The sequence below is a fragment of the Tachysurus vachellii genome, chromosome 3 (assembly GCF_030014155.1).
Source record: "Tachysurus vachellii isolate PV-2020 chromosome 3, HZAU_Pvac_v1, whole genome shotgun sequence".
Taxonomy (NCBI): Eukaryota; Metazoa; Chordata; class Actinopteri; order Siluriformes; family Bagridae; genus Tachysurus; species Tachysurus vachellii.
The window spans coordinates 24,322,543-24,348,981 of NC_083462.1; the positions used below are offsets into that span (position 1 = coordinate 24,322,543).

General features: G+C 39.5%; 1 protein-coding gene across 5 annotated transcripts in view; it reads right to left on the bottom strand.

The window, feature by feature from the left end:
* nhsl1b (NHS-like 1b) overlaps nucleotides 1-26,439 on the bottom strand; it is a 95,952-nt gene that overhangs the window by 17,194 nt on the left and 52,319 nt on the right. Inside the window, exon 1 of one of the 5 annotated variants that reach the window (XM_060866375.1) lies at nucleotides 23,446-23,514. The exons of the other annotated variants lie outside the window; for them this stretch is intronic. Coding sequence (XP_060722358.1) covers nucleotides 23,446-23,461 — 16 coding nt within the window. The 5' untranslated portion in view covers nucleotides 23,462-23,514. Of the gene's footprint in view, nucleotides 1-23,445; nucleotides 23,515-26,439 lie in introns of those variants that run through there. 5 annotated transcript variants of the gene reach the window in all.

The window sequence follows — 26,439 nt, forward strand, 5'->3', positions numbered from 1 at the left end:
CCAGCAGGCGTGGCAGACCAGAGCACGTCAAAATGAGCGTAGAAAGCAAAGCAGGAGCCATATGAGGTATCACAGCTGTCACACACGCAACGTAAAATACTAACGACGCTTCATTTGTTTCAAGTGTATGTAGTGAAGAGACGTGAGCGTTCAAGTCAGATTAGACAAGTCAGTTTAACGTCTTCGCCATGAAGGTACATTTCAATTCAATTTCAAACATTTCGTTGTGCTTTATAAATACCTACATTGGTAGTGTCTTCTAAAACAATGGACTTACTAAACCACTTGGAACTTGGCGTAGTTACAAGCAGAGATTGTTTACTCAGCAAGATTGATCAGCAACTCTACAATACTCTACAACACCACAAATAAAATGTAGCTAACGTTATCTGGGATTTAAAGTAAAGGATATGATCAGTGTGTGAATATTAGAATATGATCAGATTATTTTTTAATTCACAGATTTATGTGAAACTGGGGGAGATTTGTTGTTGAGAAGACGGGTTGTTTATTCAAATCATGTGCTGATAGACTACTGTAGTAAGAGAATATGTTGTATGTACAGCAATAGCACACACACACACACACACACACACACACAAACACACAAGATCAGGTGACAACAAATCCTTAAATCGAGGGTAGTAATAAAACGGCTCCATGCAGATTATATCACCTGCAGGATTAAGTGACAACATGAAAGAAACTGGTGGGGAAAGAAACTATCTTTAGTAGCTTCTGAATTATTTGCATCTATCTTTAATACTACAAACTCAGGCTCCATGTAGTCCTGCAAATAACTAGAGTGTGTGTGTGTGTGTGTGTGTGTGTGTGTGTGTGTGTGTGTGTGTGTGTGTGTGTTTAGAGTGGTCAGCTAAATGTGTGAACAGCTAAACAAGACAATTATCAAGAGCAGCTGGTTCTGTCATCATACTGCATGACCACACACACACACACACACACACACATACACACACAGAGAGAGAGGGAGAGAGAGAGAGAGAGAGAGAGAGAGAGAGCTTGAGAGAGCTTTTCAAAGAATCAACAAACCCACACAGGTTCTAATAAGTGCACCAAGGATAAGCACACACACACACACACACACACACACACAAACACACACACACACACACACACCAACCTGTTCTGGGAAAGAATGAGTTTCAAAGAACATCATAAGCCTTTTGATATTCCCAAAAAATAAATATCAAAGCATCAGCCTAAGCGCAGTCGGGACTGGGTGAGGAACATGTATGTGCCTGTGTTTATGTGTGTGTGTGTGTGTGTGTACAAGAAGCTCTAATAGTTAGCTACAAGTTAGCTCTAATAGAGATCAAAGAATCCCAAATAAACTGGAACACAAGACAGTTTTTGAGAGTATGAGGGCATTGAGCTGGCCTTCATAAACTCAAAAGATTTCATTATGCTTTCTGAGCTTTGGTGTAAGTTTTGCATGTAGAGAAAAACACAAGTCAGCAGAAAGTCCTTGCAAAAATAGTAAACCCACAATGAGACAAATGTGAGCCGAGTGCAGGCGCTGAAAGGAGAGCAGGCCGCCACAGCAGCACACAAAACCTGCTTTGTCCTAAACATCAATCTCCACATCAGTCTGAACTCAGAGCTCCCAGAGTCCATTCAGAGGCCTGATAATCCTCCTGAGCTCTCTCTCGCTCTCTCTCTGTCTCACACACACCACTGAATCTAGCAGGCAAATTATTGATAGACACAAATCAAGGCAATGGAATAATTTTTTTCTTGACTTTCTCTTGATTTCTTTTCTTTTATTTATTTATTTGTTTTAAGTATCTCAGCATAAAAACCACGTGCACCATAACATCTGCTCACAGACATATAATAAGGTGGAAAAATGACATCACCATACTTTGGAGATATTCTGTTGAGTTGCGTGAACAAACTGCAGTTGCAAAAACACTTCGTCAAAAAGTATTTAAACAAAAAAAAGATAAAATAAAAACAGTCATAGCATCTAATCAGCAACCAAAACTCTAACTGTAAAACCCAACATAGTTCCAAAGTGTTGTAGAAGATCACGTGAAAGAAAAGTTATTTTCAAAAATGTGTCTTGTGGTATTTATTTCTATATTATTACTCTGTTGTTTTACTATATGACTCTAAACACACTGCTATGGGGAACTACAGATGCTGTTGACAGTCATCGAATGCCATGCTGGAGAAGACACACACACACACACACACACACACAGAGACACACATTATATCATGTGTGATCAAGTGATTAATAATAAATGACAAGTAGCACCTTACCCTTCCTTTTGAAGTATTTGATTATAGACTTGAGCGAAGTCCCGATGAACACCATTATTTCAGTGTGTGGGTGTGTGTGTATGTGTGTGTAATTGCCACAGCTTCCTAGTTATCAGGAAAGCCAGACGAGCGACGCTGCCTTGTTCATCTCCCTCAGAACTGTCTACTACTCTCCATCACATCACAGTCCACAGGCACATCCACAGCCCCTCCTACCAACACACACACACAGCCCAACCCTGGGAAACACTACTACCTCCCTTCCACACACACCCTGGGGGATCAGGGTTCTTCTTTTCATCTATGCTTTGGTAACCAAGGAACTCTCTCTACTGATGTGTGTGTGTGTGTGTGTGTGTGTGTGTGTGTGTGTGTGTGTCTGTGTGGTACATCCTCCCTTTCGGTTACAGTTGTAAAGCCAATATGATTTTCAGAAATTTATCAGCATTCATACATGTTATCTTTACATAGTTTATAACATTAGCTCTACCTGCTATTCAATATAAAGCATACATTAACAACAGACACTGTGTAGTGCACAACAACTACGTAGGCTCTACAACGGTGTTATGTTACACTCTTTACAGTGAGCATATATAAAGGATATAAATCCTGGGATAGATTCTGAAGGAATAAGACGTCTGCTTAATTAACAGTGAATGTAAAATAATCTTTTTTAATTTCTGTCCTCTGGGATTTGTGTTTGTGATTATGAATGCGTTTATTATTATTATTATTATTATTATTATTATTATTATTATTATTATTATTATTATATTTTTTAAAGTAAAAGAGCTGGAAGGTTTCCTTTTGTTTACTGAGATTATAGTTAGACTCGGATGTAAGCATGACATTCATGTTAAATAAATAATCATGTTAATGGAAGGTTCTCAGATGGATAGTAAGACAAATGTGCATGTTTTGGCACATGTAGGCTTTGCTTAATGACAGACGGTGAGGTTTTCCTACTGATAAACTGGCTTGCTGTGTTAGCACAGGGCCACTGAATCTATAATATATATTATATCCTGCCTATCGTACACACACACACACACACACACACACACACACACACACACACACACACACACACACACACACACACACACACACACTTAAACACCCCCTGAATAATGCAGACATTCATGGTGACCCTGTTTCTTTTGATTGGGAAGGAGCAGGCTGGAGGGGGTTGGGAGTGCAGAAGGATGTGAATGGCAGGAGGAGCCGATCGGAGCCTCAATCTGGAGCTGAATGGAGCTGCAAATGATGGTTGAATTAGAGCCAACATTCAGGACACCCTTCCCCCAACACAACACCGATACACACACACACACAGCCCATGTCTGCCTCGCTGGCTTTGGACTCTGTAAAAACAAGGCTTCTTTACTTGACTGGTGTGTAACAAGTGCATGGAGGTAATGTGGAGGGAAGTGTGTCAGTGGGTGAGAGTGTCTGCATGGGCTTTCTTTCATCTCAACACCAAATGGAAACAGAGACACTTTTAACTCTGTACTGAACACGTCCTTGCTTGTTCCAGATCGCAGGCTCGGATCTCCCTGTTCTTATTAAAACTTAAATCATGCAGTACTGTCGTTGTTGGTTTATCTCTAATTATGATTATTGTGTATTAACTGTAGCAAAATTATGAATTAAAATTCAAAAATTCAAAAAAATAAAATAATTATTAATATTAGTTACTTACTGAACTAAAAGTAGTTGTATTATTCTATTGAATGTGTTTGAACTGAAGTGGGAATGAATTGATTTGTATTCTCCATTTGAATCTCCATCTGATTGTGGCTCATTGGTATGTTTCCTGTTATCTGGCACGTGTACACTATTCGTTGGCTCGGGCACAGGGTACTGTAATTAACACGCTATTGTTCTTTGCTCACTCCAACATGGCCTCAAACTGGAGGATTAGACACATGATTATTGTGTGTTTACAGTATATGTAAGCCTTCGTGTGTGTGTCCAGGAGCAGACAAGGTCAGACATAAATGAGGCATACTGAGTTTGCAGTCACTAGAAGGTTCATAAAGCCATTGATTGTTATGTTTTTATACATATGAAATATGTAGACAGGGCTTAAACATATACATAAATCTGATGGCAAGCAGAAAGTCACACAGAGACATTATTTTGCTCGTATCGCTACATCCCCAACCCGTTATATGGGTCAAAAATTCTTAACAAACGCTTCACATGAACACACAAACCTCTATTTTCACTGCTCATCAATAACCAGCCAACACTGACACGATTCAGTGCGAACCTTCTGATCCCACAACCTGAAAAAAAATCTGCTTCCGGTTCTGATACCGATCCTCAAACTGTCTGGTTGTGAGAATCCTCTAGCACTGCTTGACTGATCACACCGTCTCTCAGGGTACAGTGAAGGCAGGCATCAGGACTCTTCTCAGTTCTGGCACCTTGGGTGGTGGAATGAACTGCCCCCTAGAAGTCACTGATTCTAACAATGCTTTTGGGTTGAGTTTTTAGACTGATGATTTTGTTAGTGTGTGACCTAGTGAACCAGTATCAGGTGTATTTTCTGATACACTTCTGTAGGTCACTCAGGATAAGAGCGTCTGTCAAATAGGATAAATATAAACTTTATTTGGTTCCAACAAGACGTGGTGATGTCACCCGCTTAGGAGAGACTCTTAATAAATAAATTAATTAAAATAATTAATACAAATAATAATTTTATTATTATTATTACTACTACAAAATAAATAAATAAATAATAATAATAACAATAATAATAATAATATTGTGTGAATAAGATATTATCAATTAATTAAAATGTAAAAGTTAGATCCAGATTTCTGTAAAGCTGCTTTGTGAGTAGTAATTATATTAAGCTGTGTATTAGAAAATGCTTAAATACTATGTAGTGGTTCTACTCTCAAACCAGTACATAGACATGATTACTGTAAAAAGGTTTGCTGGTTTCCTGAACAAGCTCCAGCACAGCATCTGTGTGAAAAGAGACTGTGAGGTGTCTTTTTTTTTTTTTACTGGCTCCTCTACACCTTGCTGTTCTTTCTCTCTGCACTTCCCTTACTCCTTTTCCTCATTGCCTCTAAGGTATAATATTATAATAAACACTGATTTAAGATTTCTTATATTTATGTTTAGTTTTTTTGCTTTTACATTTGTTCCTAGTCAGTAGCACTGTTGTCCTCATGCAGCAGTAACAGAGACATTAACACGTGCACGTGTGATAACAGAGATGGTTTAAGGACAGGTGCTTGTGTTATTTCACTGTAAAACCAACAGGACAGAGAAGGTTTGCTAAAACAAATGCCACATAGGGAGAAAGACTATGCCATCCATCACATCTAGAGAGCAGGGCTCTCGTAATTACACATAAATAATACACATGCACATAAATCTGTTGCATCATTCTCTCTGTATGTAGCATTATCTTTCTATTCACTATCTATTATATTTATTTTGATAAAGGTCTAATAATTCCCATTTAATTTTCTCTCAGGCAAACGCCAGCTACTTTACTAGCAGTTATTTAAATGGCTAGCTCTTTCACCATATACCTACTCCATACTCCATACACCATACACCATATACCTAATCTGATTGGTTTAATGGTTTGAAATAAAATGTGTGTACTTTATACTATAATTTTTTTTACAGACTAATAAAGAAAAATTTGGAGTAACAAACACAAACACTGGAAAATATATATATATATATATAAAACAAAGTTTTGATGCAGTTCAATCAGGTCTGTGCTGAAGAGTTCTCGGGTGCATTATTATAAACTGTTGTAGAAAGGACATTATTTACATTATTGAGGTTCCCTTCTGAGTCTGGTTCCTCTCAAGGTTTCTTCCTCATATCCTCTCAGGAAGTTTTTCCTCGCTGCCGTCGCCTCCGGCTTGCTCATTAGGGATAGGGATAAGGATAAGTATATAGTATCATAAATTTTAAGTTAATATTTTTTAATTAATTTTAAACTTTAATTGTATATATTAATTTATTTATTTTATGCATTTTTTTATTCTTCTTCATATATATATATGTATATTTTCCTATATATAGGAAATATACATATATATATATTTTCCTCTCTCTTCTGTTTCCATACTTCTGTAAAGCTGCTTTGAGAGAGTAGGAATTGTTAAAAGCGCTATACAAATAAATTGAATTGAATGAAAAAGACTTTTTAGTATGTCTTTGAGAAATAATCCCAGTTTTTACAGTTATTTAGAATGATGATTTGATCTACTACCTGGCGTTCTGTTATTAACTAAGCCACATAGAAACATAATCATACTACAGCACAGATCATGTTGTTCGTATTACTCTGCTGAACGAGAGGCACCGACTATGTTCATGTCTTCAAAGTGAGTCCTAATGACTTGACCATAGGGCTGCTTTCCCATGTAGCTTTGACACAGATTCACATGAGTGAACACAAGCGACAGCTAAAGCAACACCCAGCCACCTCCAACACACCCTAAGCATGTAAACAGGAGGTCACACTGGCAAAGTCCTTCTCGTATCTCTTTCCTCTTTTCAGTCATTTGTTGCCTGTTTCTTAAAGCTCACGTCAGTTCCATGTTCACGGCTGACTTGTTTCTTTGTAAGAATGTAAGAATCACAGCAACCATCAGAGTGAAGACCAGAGAGAGAGAGAGAGAGAGAGAGAGAGAGAGAGAGAGAGAGAGAGAGAGAGAGAGAGAGAGAGAGAGAGAGAGAGAGAGAGAGAGAGAGAGAGAGAGAGAGAGAGAGAGAGAGAGAGAGAGAGAGAGAGAGAGAGAGAGAGAGAGAAAAAGAGAGAGAGAGAGACAGAGAGAGAGAGAGAAAGAGAAAGAAAGAGAAAATGCATAAGAATTAAAAAAGAAAAAAGCAAGTCATGTACTATCAAACAAATTTCACTGAATTTACTCTGTATTCCTGGGATTTGATGTTGATGCTGAAACCTGTCGGCAGATGAAGTGTGTTTTGTGTTCTGAAGAAGAAAGTGAGAGTGAATGTGGCTTAAACTACTTGAAAGTGAGTGCATGGGAATGCAAACATAAACTAGCTGAAAAAGCTGTGGGTGAACTTGTATTTTAAGAATCTTGTCCTGTGAGTTTTTTCAGCATCTGCTGCAGTGTGTGTGTGTGTGTGTGTGTGTGTGTGTGTGTGTGTAAATGACAATAGCTCAGGGCAGAATAAAAGGCCTGGGCCTCCCTGTGAAGGCATTCATGGGGAAGAGTGGGAATCCTAAGAGCATGCATCTCAGATGAGCATGACTTGAAGACTTGAACGTCCACCATGCCGAGGAGCAGGAACCTACACGCACCAGCAAAACACACCAGGTGTTGAGGAAACAAGTATCGCAAAGAAACAGCCATATATATGTATATGTACTTATGGCACAATCAGGATAAAGGCGTGGTGTTAAAAGCAAGGGGGGAAAAAATCAGAAGTGGAAAGAAGCAAAGTCACTTTGAAGTGACTTTAATCACCGAAAGTGCCACACCTGTGAGAAAAACAAAGAGAGAAAGGCTTTGGGGAAGAGAGGAAAAGAGAACAAAAGAGCAGAGAAAGAGCACCTGCACTGTGGAATTCTTATGGCATTCATTTAAAAATTGAGTTTAGGATCGTGTATGTGCACTCTCTCACACACACACACTCGAGCACACGCACACTTGCGCACACACACTCGCACGCTCACACACACACACACACAGAATAATGTCAAAATATAACAAGTCGCTCATGCTAAAGTCATGCTGGTTCTTGTAAATGTGTGTGAAAGGCAATTCTGATAGAATCAGTGTTCTTTTGTTAACAGGAATTACAATCAGCTATAAAATAACAACAGAGGCCCTCACACATCTAATGACCATGTAATGACACAAATCTAATGACCATGTAATGACCAAAATGCTCCTTTACAAACGACTTGGGCAACTGGTAATGTATCTCCGTCACACAGCGACTGTTTCTCCATGGAGTCACTGGAGTCATGGTGTGGAGTAACTAAGGAGGTTAAATCGTCAGCTTAGTTTCTTTAGTGTTTGGCAGAATTCAGGGCCTGTGTGTGTGTGTGTGTGTGTGGGGGGGGGGGGGGGGGGGGGGGGGGGGGGGGTTTGTGTCCTTTTCCATCAAAACACTACCACATTCTTTGGTTTAACAGCTGAATCGTTACATCATGTAGATTCTTGTGGGGAATTTGCTGTACAAATATAATTCCTCCTTCTGGTTAGTTTGTTGGAATCATCAGTAACACCAACTGTTTACAACACTCTTACTTTACATCTTACTTTACATGCAGGTTTGAGCTATCGTGACCAGCAGGACTTTTAGTGCTTGACACTAACCTACTCATTTCTTCAGTTTAAGAAACCTCTGATGAGGTTTCTTATATTTATTACAGACTGGAAACCAAAAAGACAGTCTAAGCCAAAAAGACACAAAAGACACACAACCTCTATACATCAACACAGCAAGTGAATAACAGCAAGAGATAACATGCGTCTTGACATTGCATTTTTAGCATCGTGTATATCTCCTAGCCTAGATTCCAAAGAATGATTATTTTCAGTCCCAAGGGCAAATCTGAAGAGTTGGCTAGTCTTTATATTGAGACTGATAATTAGTGTGAAAACTTCACTAACCAGAAACATTCATATCTATTAACCCAAACCCAGAAAGCACCGCCTTAATATAATTTACCCCAATTCATTTTCTATAGCTACAACCCCTAGGTGGTCCAGCGGCAGGATCTCGCGAGCTCATTGCCCCGGCTAACCCAACCCCTGAAGTGTTAACTCTCAGTGCCGGTCCCAAGCCCGGGTAAAAATGGGAAGGTTGCGTCAGGTAGGGCATCCGGCGTAAAACCTGTGCCAGATCTAATATGCGGACCACGTGATCCGCTGTGGCGACCCTGAACAGGGAGCAGCTGAAAAATAAATAAATAAATAAATGTTCTATAGCTTTGAATGTGTCCTAGATGATCGTATTTCTTAGAGTCAGCTGTGTAGGAAGAGCACTGAGGCTCTACACTGCATTAGATGAGATGAGAGGCGGGTGAATTAGGCTAAGTGCCTTGCTCAAGGACACACGCCTGGCTATTCACCTGGGACCTGAACCCTCAACAGTGAAGATATATATGCTTGTGTGCTTGTGTAAATGCGACTCCTCCTTCCTTTAAGATTACTGCTTCAAGATGACATTCCCAGTCAACAATAACCTGGTCTGTATCATCTGTAATGTAGAAACAGTGATATGACTCAAAAACAATGACGAGATTATGATTAATTCTCATGTAACCATCAATCAGACTTTTCTCTTGACTGAAAGTGACATACACAGCTGCTGTCTACACTCCTCTCAGTGGAAATACGCTAACAAAGATCTTGGACACACACACACACTTATCTTTTCTAATAATAAAGCTTTCATATCATGTGGGAAAATTTGGTAAGACAGGAAAACGTCTCACTAATTGAAAAGCAGAAAAACATGCTGTTTTTTTAGTTCGGAAAAATGCTGGTTGCATTTACGATCACATAGCAGACTTTGTAACACGTCAGCAGCTTGCGTTCTCATCTTTAACAGAACTAAATCAGGCGGTGAAATTTGTCTTTGTAATTGACTAAACTAATAAAAAATACTGTAAATCAGTTTTTGTAGGTCGACGTGAATACAATTTCCCAGTTGATATTTTTTCTTTTCTCTTTTTCTTACATGACGTGAATGAAGCTGATCGTGTCCACAGAGACACCTGAGTCACGGCTGCTGTGGAAACTCCATGACACCAGGATGTCCCACTGAGACAGAGCTCGTCACTTCATTAGTTAACCAGAGCACACTGATACTAAACACACACACACCCCACACACACACCCAACTGCATGTATGCTGTATAACAATACACAAGCGATAACTATCTTGTTGTCTCTACAGTAGTCCTTGGTCTGTCTAAGCTCCGTCCACACTCAGCTTTAACGGTGAAGATCTTCAGGAGAGCTGCAATGCCAACACTACAGACCCTTAATGCCATATTAATGAGGTGCTTTTTAATGATTAATAAACTTTACTACTCTCAAAGGGTATAGAATAGAACAGAATAGAATAGAAGAATTACTTCTATTATTATTATTATTATTATTATTATTATTATTATTATTATTATTATTATTATTATTAATATTATTATTATTATTTTGAACAAGATTTTATGCTATCTCTGACAGTTTCATTTAAACCTCCAATTTCATCAGAGACGCTTTAAACATTTATAAGTGTTTATAAGTCCTGGCACCTTATGAGGTGGTGGTAATAAAAGAAGTGCTTTAAAAACACTCCTTCAACAGCACTTACTCTCTAATGAGCCATCTCAGAGAGACCGAACTGCAGAGAAATAAACATACAGCAACAAAGGAAAGTGCCAGATCTGATAACTTTCATCTGTTCCCTAGTAGCTCCCAGAGGAGTGTCATTAATACACTGATCAAATAGAGCAGTTAAAAGCCTCCCTTGTTCCTCGTTCCTGTATTATGTATAAAACCCAAAGCACAGTTTTGTGTAAATGATAAGTACACAGAGGACTCATAGTGCTGCTGAAATAAATATGTGGAATAACATGAACAGCAAGCACAGCAATATTTCTACATTCATTCATTGTTGTAAAAATGCTGTCTATATTGTAATCTTATTCACTTTCTTATACACAACCCTGTTTATAGGGGTGTGAATAAATCTTTCAAACCGTAGAATAGACACCTCAAAACGTAATTTGTGATCAGACCCAAGCACAAAAGAATGAAGCGAACGATTATTCAATTCAGCTCAGTTTACTGCTGATCCAATACGGTTTATTCAGCCATGAGATTCATTTCAGTTCAATTTAACACCTAGTGGTTTTCAGTAACGCGACAGAGCCGGACGTCTTAGCAAATAAAGTAAACGAATGCTTCAGCTGGTGCTTCCTAACAGCTAGACGTGTGGAGTCGTGAGCTGTGACAGCACAGCTGTTGCATCTTCAGTTGGAGGCTCAGGATAACAATACCCCCATGCTGCCTTCGAAAGTGTGTAGCAAGGTGTAAAGGGCTTTATTGCAGTGTTGAATGCTTTACGTATGTTGACATTGTTGAAACAATTTTACAATTTAAATGAAGAATATTTAACTAGAATTAAATTGTAAATAATAATATCCTATATATGTATAAGAAACATTCGTCTGTATAGAGTAGTATTAAATTTAGACCAAAAATATAACTACAATGCACAGAGAGCAGTTAACACCCAAACCTCAGTGATTCAGTCATAGCCAAAGCAGGTTGATCTTAAAGGGACGGGTCTTTTTTTTCATTTCTCTGAAGACTGGCGCCACCTAGTGACTAACAGCACGAACACTACCTTTGGCTACAAGGAAAATTACAAGATATACCAGATGATCAGACAGCTTGAACATTCTAGACAGCTTCTCTCAACCTGTACTGGAGGGAGGAATAACATTCTTTCAAAAGATATTCCCTCGACTGGTGTTTTGATGAAGATGATGATGATGATGGTGGTGGAGGGTGTTGTGCTTACAGTTATCAATAGTATACATTCTTATAGCAGTAGTGAGCTCAACCTCCAGAGCCTCCAGTGTGTGTGTGTGTGTGTGTGTGTGTGTGTGTGTGTGTGTGTGTGTGTGTGTGTGCGTGTGTGTGTGTAGCTCTGTGCCATCCTAATGAACTTACTGGGCTGGGCTGGCTGGCCTGAAGGAGATGTTGTCATGGCAATACTAGTCCATTAGCAGGAGAGAATAACAAGCACCACTTAAAAACACACCACTTGTCCCATTTTATTTGATGGCAAAATACCCCCAAATATCTTTTTACCCAACATATCCTTTAGTCTTCATCCATTTTTTATCTCTTTTAGCACACTTTATTCAAATCCTGGTCCTACCCCAATAAACAGCAATTTATTAATGAAATGATGAATCCCCGATCAGAGGAGTGTGAATTAGTAATAGCAAAATCTTCAAGCTTTGTATTATTAACAAAATCTTACAATAGTATAGTTTTTATACCAATCACAACCAGGGCAACTTCTTAAAAAGGTTTACTGGTGTGTCCAGGTAAAGCAGGTAAACAAAGCCTCCCAAGCTAGTTAGCAGAGATCACACTTTCTATAATTAGTCACCTCTCATTCACAATGCAATTTAGAGCAGGTCCATAATAATCCACTCCATGCTTCTCTATGCCCCAGAGACAGTCGCCTGCACAAGTCAATTAACCCTCTCTGACCTCTAGACTAATGGCATTTAGGTGAAAGCTGGGCTTGGGAAAACCTGATCAATAATACACACTGTACATGTCAGAACCACCTGACACCTTGTGTCTGTCTTTATTGGTGCCATAAAAACTAAACCCTGTGCCCAAGAGTGCGAATAGCTTCAGCTGCTTCAGAGTTTCTCAGTAGTGAAGTTCTTAAGTCATCATGACAGTCAGAGAACACAAATGTGACAATGTGAATGATGTGTACATTTCTTAAATTCTGCGTCATCACTGCTATGTGGCTAAGGCTCTGGGTTGTTGATCGGTTGATTGGGGTTCACAGCACAGCCCTTGCCATACTGCCACTGTTGGGCCCCTGAGCAAGGCCCCCAACCCTCACTAATCCAGTGGTGCTGTGTCATATCTGACACCAACCTCCAAAGTTGGGATAAGCAAAGAAAGATTTTCACTGTGCTGTAATGTATATGTGACAAAATAAAGGCTTCTATTCTATTTTGGGGATTTGTTTAACATGTTGGACTACTGAAGGTTGTGATCTCGAATCCCAAGTCCTCCAAGTTGCCAGTGCTGGATCCTTAACCCTTATTTGTATAAAATGAGATAAAAAAACATAAGTCGCTCTGGATAAGGGTGCCTGCCAAATGCCATAAATGTAAATATACTGATGACCAGTAGAGGGCAGTGTGACTTCTAAATAAATCCAGAACAAACATCATCTTATCTTACTGATAAAGAACAATAGAGGGAGGGGAACCTGCTTACAGTAAACAGGTTAGAAGTAGGATAAGATGGGTAAAGAATGAATCACCATCTATGTCTACTGCCACAAACAAGTGCAATTCTGAAAACCATTTGATTTATTCTGGATCTCTGCCCTGACACAAGATTAGCGGTAAAGTGGATGCCATCTGTCCCAGGGATCTGAACCCAGCTGCTGTGTTTGCTTGACACTCCTTCAAATAAAATGACTTTAAATCCTATGTACATCAGGAAGACCTATCTGCCAAGCACAACTCGATTATTGAAGCTGTAATGGAAGAGGAGGTCCAATCAGAGCTGTAACTAAATAAACCAGGCCAGAAGGACTTGATTAGGCTCACGCTAACCATGATGGAGTGGGAGTAGGTGACAGAGTTAGCATTGGAGCAAGATTAAAACTAACGCGTGTATTAATTAACCCATGGACAGCTTACCAACCACATGGCAATAAAAAAAAATGCAATTACAGAATTATTAGCTCACAAGATGCTACTGAATGTCTCAGGATGGGTTAATGTTTAGTATCTGATGGGTTGGAGTGGGATTTGGGAGGAAATATCTGCAATGTTAACGTCAATAACATTAAAATGTATTGATGCAGTTTGCAGTTTTGTCCTCCAAAGTTGTGCATCACGCTGTATAGACTACTACTACACACCTTAATACTAATCATGCAAACTACAATAAAGTAACCCAGAGACAAAAGCAGTTAATAAAGAAACGCCATGATCACACCAGCAGTGTGAAATCACTATTAGACCAGTGGTATTCAACTCACATTTAATAATCATACACAAATGCATGTGGCTGGAGAAACCACAGCAGAGTATCGGCTACAGAAGCTGTAATGATTCACGATGATGACTAGAATTGGAGTTATATTTTTTAAAATACAATTATGAGCTTGAGAACAATTTTTTTCAGTTATTTTAATCCGGTGCTGGGTCTGCTTGTTGACAGCCCTAAATTAAATCAATTATTTATTGAATTCATTTCTTAGTTACTATTTATTTAATTTTTTTTGAATAAATCTTTGACGGACTGGTTGTTTTCATGGTGACATGCCATTATGCAGCATCGTTTTGCTCAACACCAAAAGGACTTGACAATGTTTACTAGTTAACAGATGCCTACCAGTATCACATGTACACATCCCATCAGATGGATACAGGAACGGAAACAGAGGGAAGAAAAAAAAAGTTGAAGAGTACGAGTGAGGTTGTCCAGATTGTGGAACTCCACCTGTCCTTGGTGAGGGAGGTAAAATTCAAGCTTGCTTTGTCTTTTGTCTTGACCCTGTTTCCAGTAGGGGATATGGAGCATGGTGAGAGGCTGCAGGAGGCACCATGCAACAATACACTTTTGTTATGGTGCTTAACCAAAACTGCAAGAGTTAGTCAGGCAAAGCAAAAGACCAGGAATTTCTTTTCAGCCTTTCCCGGTAAGGGGTCAGAACTCCCCCACTACTCCTCTCACAGTTTAAGCCTGGCACCAACAATAGGAAAGACGACTGATTGCTGAAGTGTACCTACCCTCCTCCACACCCTGCCCAGGAGCCTTGCACTGCCACACGGGACAACATGAAGAGATCAGTGCTGCAGTTTCACTTCTACTGGTTAAGCTCACTATCACTTGAATAGCAAAGACTGCCCATCATTATGTATAAATGGTTAAACCCTAAACAAGACAAAGGTGAAGTGAAGGGGTGATGGGGTAAATTGTGAAAGCGACACTGCAGGCTGCCGCCCTTCTCATCCTTCTCCCCATCTCATCTGGATCAGGATCAGTAGGCTAATGATGATAACGAAAGTTCTTAGCCTGGAGTCTTAGTCACTGGTTAACACCAATGCTCATGATCCCTTAGAAAAATCCAGTCGCTGTATTCACAAGTCAACCCGATTCTTTAGTGCTAGAGTGTTACAAATGTGAAAGATTCAGCGTCTCAGTTTTGCTAGGACGTTTATACTATACTGATTTCTAATATTCAATGGACACACTTTCCCATTAATAGCAATAGAAAAGATATAGTGCCACAATGAAAAGTCTGAAAAGTCTGGAATCGTGCTTCCCAGTTGAGACATTAGCTGGTCCTCTGGAAGCAAACATTTTATGATCATTGAAAGTCAAAGAAATTTAATATGAGTGGTTAATAATGTGCAACAGATGTGCTCAAAAGAGAGTAAAGCCCTTTGGAATTGTATAAGAATTTGTTTTCCATCCCTGATTCACAAAGAAAATCCGTGTCCTGTTTGTCCTCCCCTGAGAGATACTGCAAGTGTCGGAATACCTGATAAGGGCTTAGAGATAATCGATAAAACACCTTGTCTGGGTCTAAAACCATCAAGCTCTCTCACACACACACACACAAATAGTCCAGGACATATACTTAGAAGTAATGTGGAAATGTGACAAGTGTCCATAAGCATGAGCTGACTGTCAGTATTAAGCCCACTGGAAAGCTGGTGTATTCAGAACAAACTACAGTGAGGAGCTGAGCAGCATCTTGCCTTGTCACAGTGTATTATCTCAGACTAGTGTGAGACAGACACACAGCGCTGCCCTGTCCGCACATTCAACCGGAATAAAATAGGATTACCATACCGACTATCTACATCGACTCTGTCAGCACTTTGCAGAAGAGGTTAAGCTATGACTATGTTTCCGTTCACGTTCCCATTCAGGCTGGAGGTCGTTGCACTTTCCCTTTTCTTAGCAGCATGACAAGCTGCAAAATAAATAAATGAATTAAAATATTTCAAAAGAAATAACAAAACAGGACCACAACTTTAAAGTAGTTCCACAACACTAAACAGCACTATTGATGGATAAAATGTACGATGTGCTATTCTTAAATCAATACAAATTTGTTAGCATTACCAAAAAGGCTATAGTGTTAGCGGAATAAATCACTTCAGGACATGTTGCTATTTATGTACATTAGTTATCAACTTATTACAGGTCACAGAGATAATGCTCTCTTGGAAACTAGGTCAGGACAAGGCTGAAGTATACAAGCTTTTGACTATGTGTAAACAAGATGGCTGCTGTACATATCTTGCAGTCCTGCACTTGTGAAAGCTTGCAGAAACTAATGCTACACCTCCAGTACAGTGCAACGTGACACAAGGATCGTGACTGACTAAACAAACTATTGTTGTGTTTTAAATATCATATATGTACTGATCTAAACCATTATTGAGGTGAAATACTAATCAGTTACAGTTACAGAACTCGTGTAGCTTTCAAACGGACAGATAGCCCTGTTTTGCGTACAGGTCTTCTTCATTTTAGAGATTTATAGGTTTTTGAATGTAAGGTCAGAGTTTGTTGGTGTATATAACGTCAATGTGCACTCCGGATGAACAGGGATGTTATAGCATTGACGTGCCATCTAGTGGATACTGATTTGAATCCTCCAGATGTAGATAAAATATGCAGCCAATTATGTGAACAATCCCATTCGAGTTGCTGCTGCTTGGTACACACAAAGTTACGCCTCTAATACATACCAGCCTATAATCACCTTTGTGTACATGAGGTTCGGTCATGGGCTCCCAGAATAAACAACGAATCACATTTATCATAAATATTCATGTAGTTTTCTTTAGCACAATTATCATTAGCTAGAGGAAAACCCCTGACAGTACTTATATTTATTAAGTGTTTCCAACCAGCGTTTGGAACCAGAGTTTACACATCTCTAACCTCACTCCAGTAGCTCACAATGAAACAGCCATTTCTCTCACCCACACGTGAAGAACGGTTCACCTTTTGTACTGCACATTAAGTGAGAAAGGGAACGCACTAAATCATGAATGGCCACGAGAGTCCAGTCCCGATGTGCGCTGCTATCAAAGATCAATAAACCGCCTCTGACTGGAGAGTGAGTGAATGAATCTCTCCTTATGTAGAAGAGGATAGGACAAGGCCTTGGAGGGGTTAAACTAGAGGGTCTCCGGCACCATTCTAAAGGGTAAAGGTCAGCAAGTCAGATCGAGACAATCTGTGCAGGGGTAAAGGGACAAAAGCATTCACACCAGATGCAGTGATGAAAAAAAAAAGAAACCAATATTTTAAGAAAGTAGCAAACACACAAATGTTAGACTGATTAAAATCAGTAATGGCAGAAATGCCACAGATATAAATATATTATTTCCACGGTTTAGTTCTGTTTAATCTAACTGGAAACTCGGGATTCTCACATACAAGGTTTATTGTATTCATAATGAGTGCTACAATCAGAATTGGGACATCTTTCACCACTGCTGTGTCTGTAGACTATAATTCTAAGATGTACGATTAGAATCTGCAAATCGTCGCTGTCGGGTGGAATCCTCGTATCTCCAAAACCGTTATTTTCAGGAAATTAAAAAAACGCCGTACCTTATCTGCAGTGCACAGGGTTTAGTCCGCGTTGCAGTGGATTGTCTTGCGCTAAATTCCTGTCCTCAGACGAGCACCAGAACTAGCGGGGGTCAAGATTTTTTTTCTTTGAGCCCAGTGTTTTGAAGACATTTACCTCAGAAGACGTGTCGATTCGTTCGTACTCTTATTAAGGAGAAATATGCCGCGAATCTCTCTCGCGGAGTGAGGAAGAGGTGGACAGTTGAAGTGTCCAATGGAGTTATGAGATTTGCGCTCAAGCTATTTTCAAGACTTTAGATTGGTTAATAACTTGTAAAAATAGCAGACCCACGTGGGGACTGACCAATAGCATCGATATGTGAAAAAATATGAAATTGACCAAATTTGGACATACGAGGTTTCCGCCCGACAGCGACGAAATTCACATTCATCTTTATTATAACTGTGCAATAACATAACGTATGATCAGGACATGAATGATAATGAGTTTCAGTTTTCAGAATAAAATCTCAAAAGCAGTTTCTGAATGATACGGAAATGTAACAGAAGTTATGATGTGTATGCTGTGGACAGGAAAAGATGTAATATGTAATGTTTATGAGTGAATGAAATACCAAGCTGCCTGTCTGAAAAAGCTACTAACGTGCATGACATCAGGTCAGGTGCAAAACATGGATTTCAACTTCTCACCTTCATTTTATAACACTGGTTTGAACTCTTCACCAGTATTTACAAACCCTCTACAACTCAATGATATTATACTATCTAAGAGTAGATAGTACAACAGTAGTTAGTTAATTATCTACTGCAAAGTTGGCAAAAAGAAAATCAAAAGATTTAGATAAAACTGCAGCTATTCTAGTGAAAAACCCAGAACACTCTAACAGGATCTGAAGCACTCACAGTAAAAGCAGGACCTGGATCTCCTCTCTCGGCAGGACTGAGTGCGTCTGAGCGAATACTCCTGCTCTCCTCTACCCGCCAATCTCAGAACAGGTTTATTGGTCCACAGTGACTCGTGTCTCTGGTGAGCTCTGGTCAGCATTTGGCGGTGGAAGCTGCCCTCGGCTTGGGGGCTACAAGTGCTGCCCAGCTTTGAAGCCTGGCACTGAGGCAGGGCCTGAGCATTGCCCATTTTCTGGCTGGCGCTGGAGGCCTGGCTTGTCTCTCTTCATAGCAGGCCTTGTAAGATCAGTCAGGCACTGCACATTTGTTAGAGTGCTGCAGGTTCCTAAGACCTGGGGGGTGGTCCTAATGCTCAACCCCCCTCCCTCTTTCCCGCCCTCTCACCCACCTCACAGCTATCCCAACTACCCCCTACTCACTCTAGGGGGAAGGCAGCAGGAGCTGGCTAAACAGCCCACCAGGGACACTTCTGTAAGATCCTGCTTACTGCAGCTGTCAAAAGATGAGCCCTCTTCATCCTCATCCTCCTCCCCTCTTTGCTCGCTTGAATGGGATTGATTTTGCTAAACAAAGAGTCCAGTGCACGGAGTGTCAGGTTACACACAAATCTGATTCTGACTTGACAAGCACAGCAGTCTGAAAATAGTAGCTGAGCTCTGGGGAAGGCTAGACAACAATTACAGCTCAGGATTCCACATCCAATGTGAAACCATGGACACACATTTAAATCTACTGTTAATTGTGGTGGACATTTGCTTATGGCTGACCATTAGCCTTTCTGTCCCAGTGAATTCTGGTCAGTATGGCCAGCCTCGTTCTGGTTCTGTCCAGGGCTAATCTCTTAATGCAGATTAACTGTCCCTGGCCCTCTTCATGCACACACACACACACACACACACACACACACGCACACTTATAACATTTTGTAATTAAGTGTTGTAGCTGTTCCTAACAGGCTAAGAACTGTCTATTTTAAAAACTTTGGTAAAATCCATTTTTAAAAGCTGTGAAAATACAGCAGTGAAATTACAACACCGCAACAGCTCCCTCTGCTGGTCACTCGCACCACATACTAGTCACAGACTGATTGGTTGCCAGACTGATCTGTACGTATATAATTAAATATACTGCTGTGTAATTCGGAAGTTCAGCAAATGACACCACATCAGCATGGCTGCTCGCACCATAAACACTCAGTTAAATAAAAAAAAATTACTTTAAATTTTACTGTAAATAGTAGAAGTTTACTATTTCACTCATGTTTGCCTACAAAGGGCGTTTGCTAAATGCCATGAATGTATTTAGTGGAGATCAAACAACACACTAGACACATTACTGTCTATTAAATCTAGGCATTGAGCATATGGCTTATGGCTTAATGTGATTAAAGTGTGTGTATGTGCATGCATGTGTATGCGCAGTTCATTCACTGACGACAGAATGAGCAGAATCGTTTAGTAACAAAGAGATCCATGACATGAGAATGGCAGTTGTCTGCATTACATTCTCATCTCTGCATGTGTGTCTATATTCTGAGTGTGTGTATGAGTGTGTGTGTGTCTGTGGACACATTACTCCTGACTCTGACGTGGTGTCCATTCTGGCCCATCCTAATGCTCTACCTGATCCCATGTGGATACTATAAAGTTTGCAGTTTATACAGTTTACAGCCCAATCTCTCTTTTCAAGGACCATTAAAAGCCAATGTGACTAGAATTAATGGTCATGATTTGATGATGAAGTTAGATTAACTACCGACAGAAAAATAGGCTGAAAACAGACAGTTTGTTTCATGTCAAGTTTGCACTGCTGGGTATGATTAGAGGACCGCGTGCGTGTCTATATTTATCCTGATGCTGTCAGTTTTTCTTCTTTCAACTTCACATGTGTAGTCACCCTTTTTTTTGTAATTCTCACATCCACTCAGATTCACACATATAAATTAGAGAAGAAACATGGAATCTCTCTCTCTCTCTCTCTCTCGCTTTCAGCACTATAAACACCCCATAATGTGGCACATGTGACATCACTCACAAGGATTTTTATTTCAAAACCTGGGACATTGGGGGGCACGGTGGCTTAGTGGTTAGCACGTTCGCCTCACACCTCCAGGGTTGGGGGTTCGATTCCCCCCTCCGCCTTGTGTGTGTGTAGTTTGCATGTTCTCCCCGTGCCTCGGGGTTTCCTCCGGGTACTCCGGTTTCCTCCCCCGGTCCAAAGACATGCATGGTAGGTTGATTGGCATCTCTGGAAAATTGTCCGTAGTGTGTGATTGTGTGAGTGAATGAGAGTGTGTGTGTGCCCTGTGATGGGTTGGCACTCCGTCCAGGGTGTATCCTGCCTTGATGCCCGATGACTCCCCGTGACCCGAGGTAGTTCGGATAAGCGGTAGAAGATGAATGAATGAATGAACCTGGGACATTAACAGCACAACTTTAACAGTAATGTTCAGTTATGTGGCTCAAACAATCAGGCTTTTACCATGAACAGTGATATAAATTGCATTGAATTCGTTTGCATTTGTATAGTGCCTTTAACACCACACAGTCACAAAGCAGATTTACAGACATCTGGATGTAGATTTAGATCCATAATGAGCAAGACTGTGCCAAGGAAAAACTAACTAAGATCACATGATGACGCACCAGGAAACAAACCAGTGGTGGCTCAAGTGGTTATGGCTCTGGACTGTGGATAGGAGGATCAGGGTTCAAGTCCCTGCACTGCCAATCTGCCACTGTTGACACATCTATCTATCTATCTATCTATCTACCTATATTTAATTGAGAAATGAATCAAAGCATCTAGATATTGAGATTGTAAGTCAGTATACAGATGTAGAAGTAAGCAGTGCTTAATGTGCAGAAAAGAAAAGATGTTTATTTTAAATCGATTAAAGCAGCAGTTTTTTTAGGAACCAATGTGCGCCATGTAGGTGAAAATATCCACTCAAGTAAGGATCATCCTTGGTCAGAAACTTTAATCTTTTTTAGAGTGTCCATGTCGTATTAGCCACAGAAGCAGTAGTTGAATCAGAACCGCAGGAAGCTTGTAGCAGAAGCAGAGAGACACATCAACAGGACAGTCAGTAAGACATCGCAGGAATGTAGTGATTCTGCCAGAGCACTCACAAGAATATTGAATAATGTGTCACTAAGGTTTCTTACATGAGTAAGTAAAAATCTTAATATTGATATTATAAAAATCTCTTCATCGTGATATGACGGTTTCCCTCATTTCCCATGCTATTCATGTTTATATGTTCACATGATTCATGAGTCAGTGTGGATCATTCAGAACATCTGCTTCAGAGTAATCCTTCATTTCAGACAGGATTGACACAAAAAGTATCTGTCCATGACTCAAGATAAGATATTCGGTCTCCAGCATGAGCCGACGGAAGTTTTAGGATGACTAAGTCGGCTTCTGTTGTCTGAAAACACACTGAGTCACTGTTCGAAGATTACAGAAAATATCTGTAGTAAACAAAAAATATCTAATGTAGTTTTTCTTTTACTCTTTTGTGAGGTCTCAGCAACACCATAAGATCAACAATATCGTTAGGTGTTCCAGATTCCCAACGTCTCACTGCTCATGGCCAAAAGACGTCTTTAAACAGCTTCAGTGTCCAAATAAATAGACAGAACAGAGACGAGTTAGACAGAGCAGGAATACAGAGCTGCTACATGAACAGCTGTGCAGACACATAACACGTGCAACAACTGGCAACAGCTGACACACACACTCCAGAAGGTATAATCCAGGTTTAAAATATACCAAAAAAATAAAATGCAATATATACTGCAATAAAAAATATTTATTAAATATTATTAAAAAATTCCAAGAATTTAAAATGAAAGGTTTTTGCTACAGCATGCATGCAACACGCACACACACACACAAAGACACCCCCCCCCCCCCCACACACACACACAAAACAGACACACACAAACACATACATACACACACACAGACGGGCGCACAGACACAGAAACACGCACAAATATTTCAGACCTGACTCGGGGCTGATTCCCGGGGGAGGAGCTCATAATTACAAGTTTACGTTCACACTGAACAACTCCTTCTAAACCAGGGATCAATTACACAACTCCACATTTTGTGATACTAGATTCATCCTTTGGTAACAACCACAGACAAGTTAATACCATTTTTTTCAGATGGAGTTCAGACGTTTTGGTACACCGTCAGTAGCAATTGTGATACTGGACGAGTCTCAACTCCTGATGTTTCCAGATCACAATCAGTGACATTGCACTTCAATTTAATGATCAGTTATCAGTTAGAATTTGTCTAATAATTTGTATCATTTGTCCAGAGACTTTATTCTTTGCTAATTAATGGAACTGGAATCTGACTTTAAGAGCTACCAGAACCCCATATGGACAAGCACACGTCCCCTGAGCCACACAAAGCAAACTGTCCTGCTTACTAACCACTGAATGACCACGTCAATAAGAGGGTGCTAATACAACTGACTGGATGTACAGCAGCCGAAGAAATCTATTGTCATTACTATTGTCAATAACGATAATCACCTTAACTTTGTAGAACGTGAATTCATATCTTAAAAGTTGTTTCATAATTTCAGTACATATTTTTCATATGTCCAGGTGAAAAAAAAATTGCTTCACAAAAAATTCAAACAGTGACGCATGACTCTTTCTGCTACATGGACTTAGATATATGGGAACGCAGAGACCGAAGAACATCCTGCACTTCACGTTTTATTTCCCTGGCAGTTGTATGTCATCATTCAGGTACGAACATCTCTACATCTCTTGATGAACACATAGAGTACTCACACAAAGAGTCAACAATGCATATGACTCAAACACAGCTACAGACTTACCTTTCACACAGGACATGGCTCTTGCTCTCTGATGACATTGGGGACATACAGCACATATCAACCACTCACACACACTTCTCACTGATTCACTGTTTCTGTTCGTGCTTCCTTCCCATTTACCAAAGACACTCCCCCTCGGATACACACCCCCCTTCTCTCTCTCTCTCTCTCTCTCTCTCTCTCTCTCTCTCACACACACACACACCATGGCATGCAGCCAGCTCAGAAACCACAGAAACTCTTGGCACAGCCTCCATTCTTATTCCTCCCAGACCAGCAATTAGATTATTATCCTTTTATCAATTCAATTTTTATTTTGGATGTTCCTATTGTCAATAATTTTACTATCACACACACACACAAACACACACACACAGACACTGAAGTGTGTTGCTTTGAGGATGTTCAAGCCAGTCAGCAGTTTCAGAGCAGAATACAAGTTTGTCTCTGCCAAACAGTGTGATACGACAACACACACGTACTCATCCAAACATATCCAGCAGCTTCTACAACAGCTGGTGGCCAGTGAATAATATTCAAACCCAAATGATCAGAAATCCTCCGTAACTGAGGTCCCAGAAATAGTAATGTGTGTCATTTTCTACTAAATACATTTCTAAAAACGATATGTTTGTCTTTTGGATGCATGTTAACTATATAAAGGCAACCAACACAATTGTGCGTTGATATCTGATTACTTAATGAATTAATTAGGCTTATATTTGATTCATCACATGTAGGTTCTCATAGGCTGACATTTAATCTGCTATGAAATCACACTTAGTTGGCAAAGTTCAAACAAAGATGATCTGAGACTCTACATGTGTTAGTTTCCTAATCCAGCTGTTTAACATGAGAAATACAATAATTTCCTTGTCGTTTTGGTGGAAAAAACAAACAGCTTGACAGAATTGAGACCCCCACAGACGTCCGACAGGATTTTACAGACAGCCAAACAAATGAGTAAGTTGTAAGTCATTCATTTCACCAGTGTTGTATAAAGTACTAGAAAGCAATACTTGAGTAAAAGTACAAGTATCGTACTAGAAAAAGACTTTGGTAGAAGTGAAAGTTACCTTTTAGAATATTACTCAAGTAAAAGTCTTAAAGTATCTGATATATACTGTACTTAAGTATCAAAAGTCATTTTCTGATATTTAATGTACTTAAGTATTTGAAGTAAAAGTAAAAAGTACAATTTCAGTGATTTTCAGTAGGCATAAGAGCAGGGGCGGTTCTAGGATTTCATCTTTTTGGCGGTTTTAGCCCTCAGTGAGAATTTAAAACAAGAAGAGTTTTATATTATATATTATATGACTACATAGTAAGCCAAAAGTTATGGTATTATTAAATGGCAAAAGTGGACACCAAAATTTTATGCATGAAGTAATGATGCCAGTCTTGAATCAAATCAGTTCATGTATGTGTGCATTCTCTACAAACAGTGTGTCCAATGAATGCAGTCACTAATAAACAAATATTCACAAGACAAAGACCAAATCAATAAATGTTATTTTTATTTAGTATTGATATTGCATTAATATTTTGTTTGTGCTATCAACTCTGGTAATAAGAATAGTGACATTTCACTGCTTTTGGTTGCTTTTGGTTGCTGCCGTTATAGATAAATGCCTCCAGCTCTGGCTGCGCGTGCACGCTGGGCGTGTCTGTGCTTCTCCATAGAGTGTGCGGACGTGCAGTGATTTGTGCGGACGTGCGTAATGCAATCTAGGAGCAGTGATTCACCAAACCTCCCTTATTGCAGTCGCACACATTTCTTATGATTTTATTTTGTAGTAACGAGTAACGAAGATGCTTAGTGGAAATATAACGCAGTAAAAGTATACATTTTATCTAGGAAATGTAGTGGTGTAAAAGTGAAAGTTGACATAAATTTAAATAGCGAAGTAAAGTACAGATACGTGAAATTTTTACTTAAGTACGGTAACGAAGTATATTTACTTCGTTACATTACAACACTGCATTTTACAATAATCAGAAGCTCACACTCGGTCCGTGAAGATGCTGGGTAGAAACAAGTACAATCAGCAGTAACGCAGCAAGCAGTGGAGCATCAGTACAGAACCTATAATGCTCATTGATTTCCAGTGACACAATCAAATACCCTGAACAGAGAACGAGCAAAACCTGCTGACAGAGATAAAAAAAAAAAAAAAAAAAAAAAATGACCCATCAAAAAAAGAGAAAACAGAGCTACCACAAAATCTAAGAAGTGGATTTAAAAATAAAAAGTGTCTGAGTATTACAATTATATGCATGATACAATACATCTTCATCACAATGTATGTTAATAGAGTGTTTAAGGAATATAACAGCAGGGCATGCAGTTATGGGAAAATATAGCAACAAAGGGTTGATGTGATGCTGTTTCGTGTTGATTATGCTTCAATGTAATCAGCCTTTTATAGTAATGCAGCTTGGGTCTGTTCTGAAGACTCTCCTATGGAGGAACAGTTAGAGTAGCTTTACAAGCTATAAACACTGGATGTTGTAGCCTAGTGGTTAAAGTGTTGGACTACTGATCAGGTCATGATTTCAAACCCCAGGTCCACCAAGATGCCACTGCTGGACCCCTGAGCAAGGCCCTTAACCCTCAATTGCTCAGTTGTATAAATTGAAATAAAATGTAAAAAAAAAAAAAAAGTCTGCTAAACATGTTTTTCTTAGTGATGGGGTGCTGCCAGTATTTAATGATTTCATTTGGTTGAGACGAAAATTTAAGATGGGGAAAATTATGACCCCATGATGAAATCCATCAATTTTGGCCAAAATCCATCTTGAATGCAAGAACATATGACCCCATAAACTATATAAATAAAAAAAGGACTAGATGGTTTGACACTGAGTACTAATTTTCTTTGTTTTTAAACCGAGATCAGCCCTGATAAGCTCTCTGTACTGTAGCTTGCCTCTGCGTGCAGAAATGTACTATCTGATTACAAATTGCAGGTTGTACGGTAAATCCACACTGTG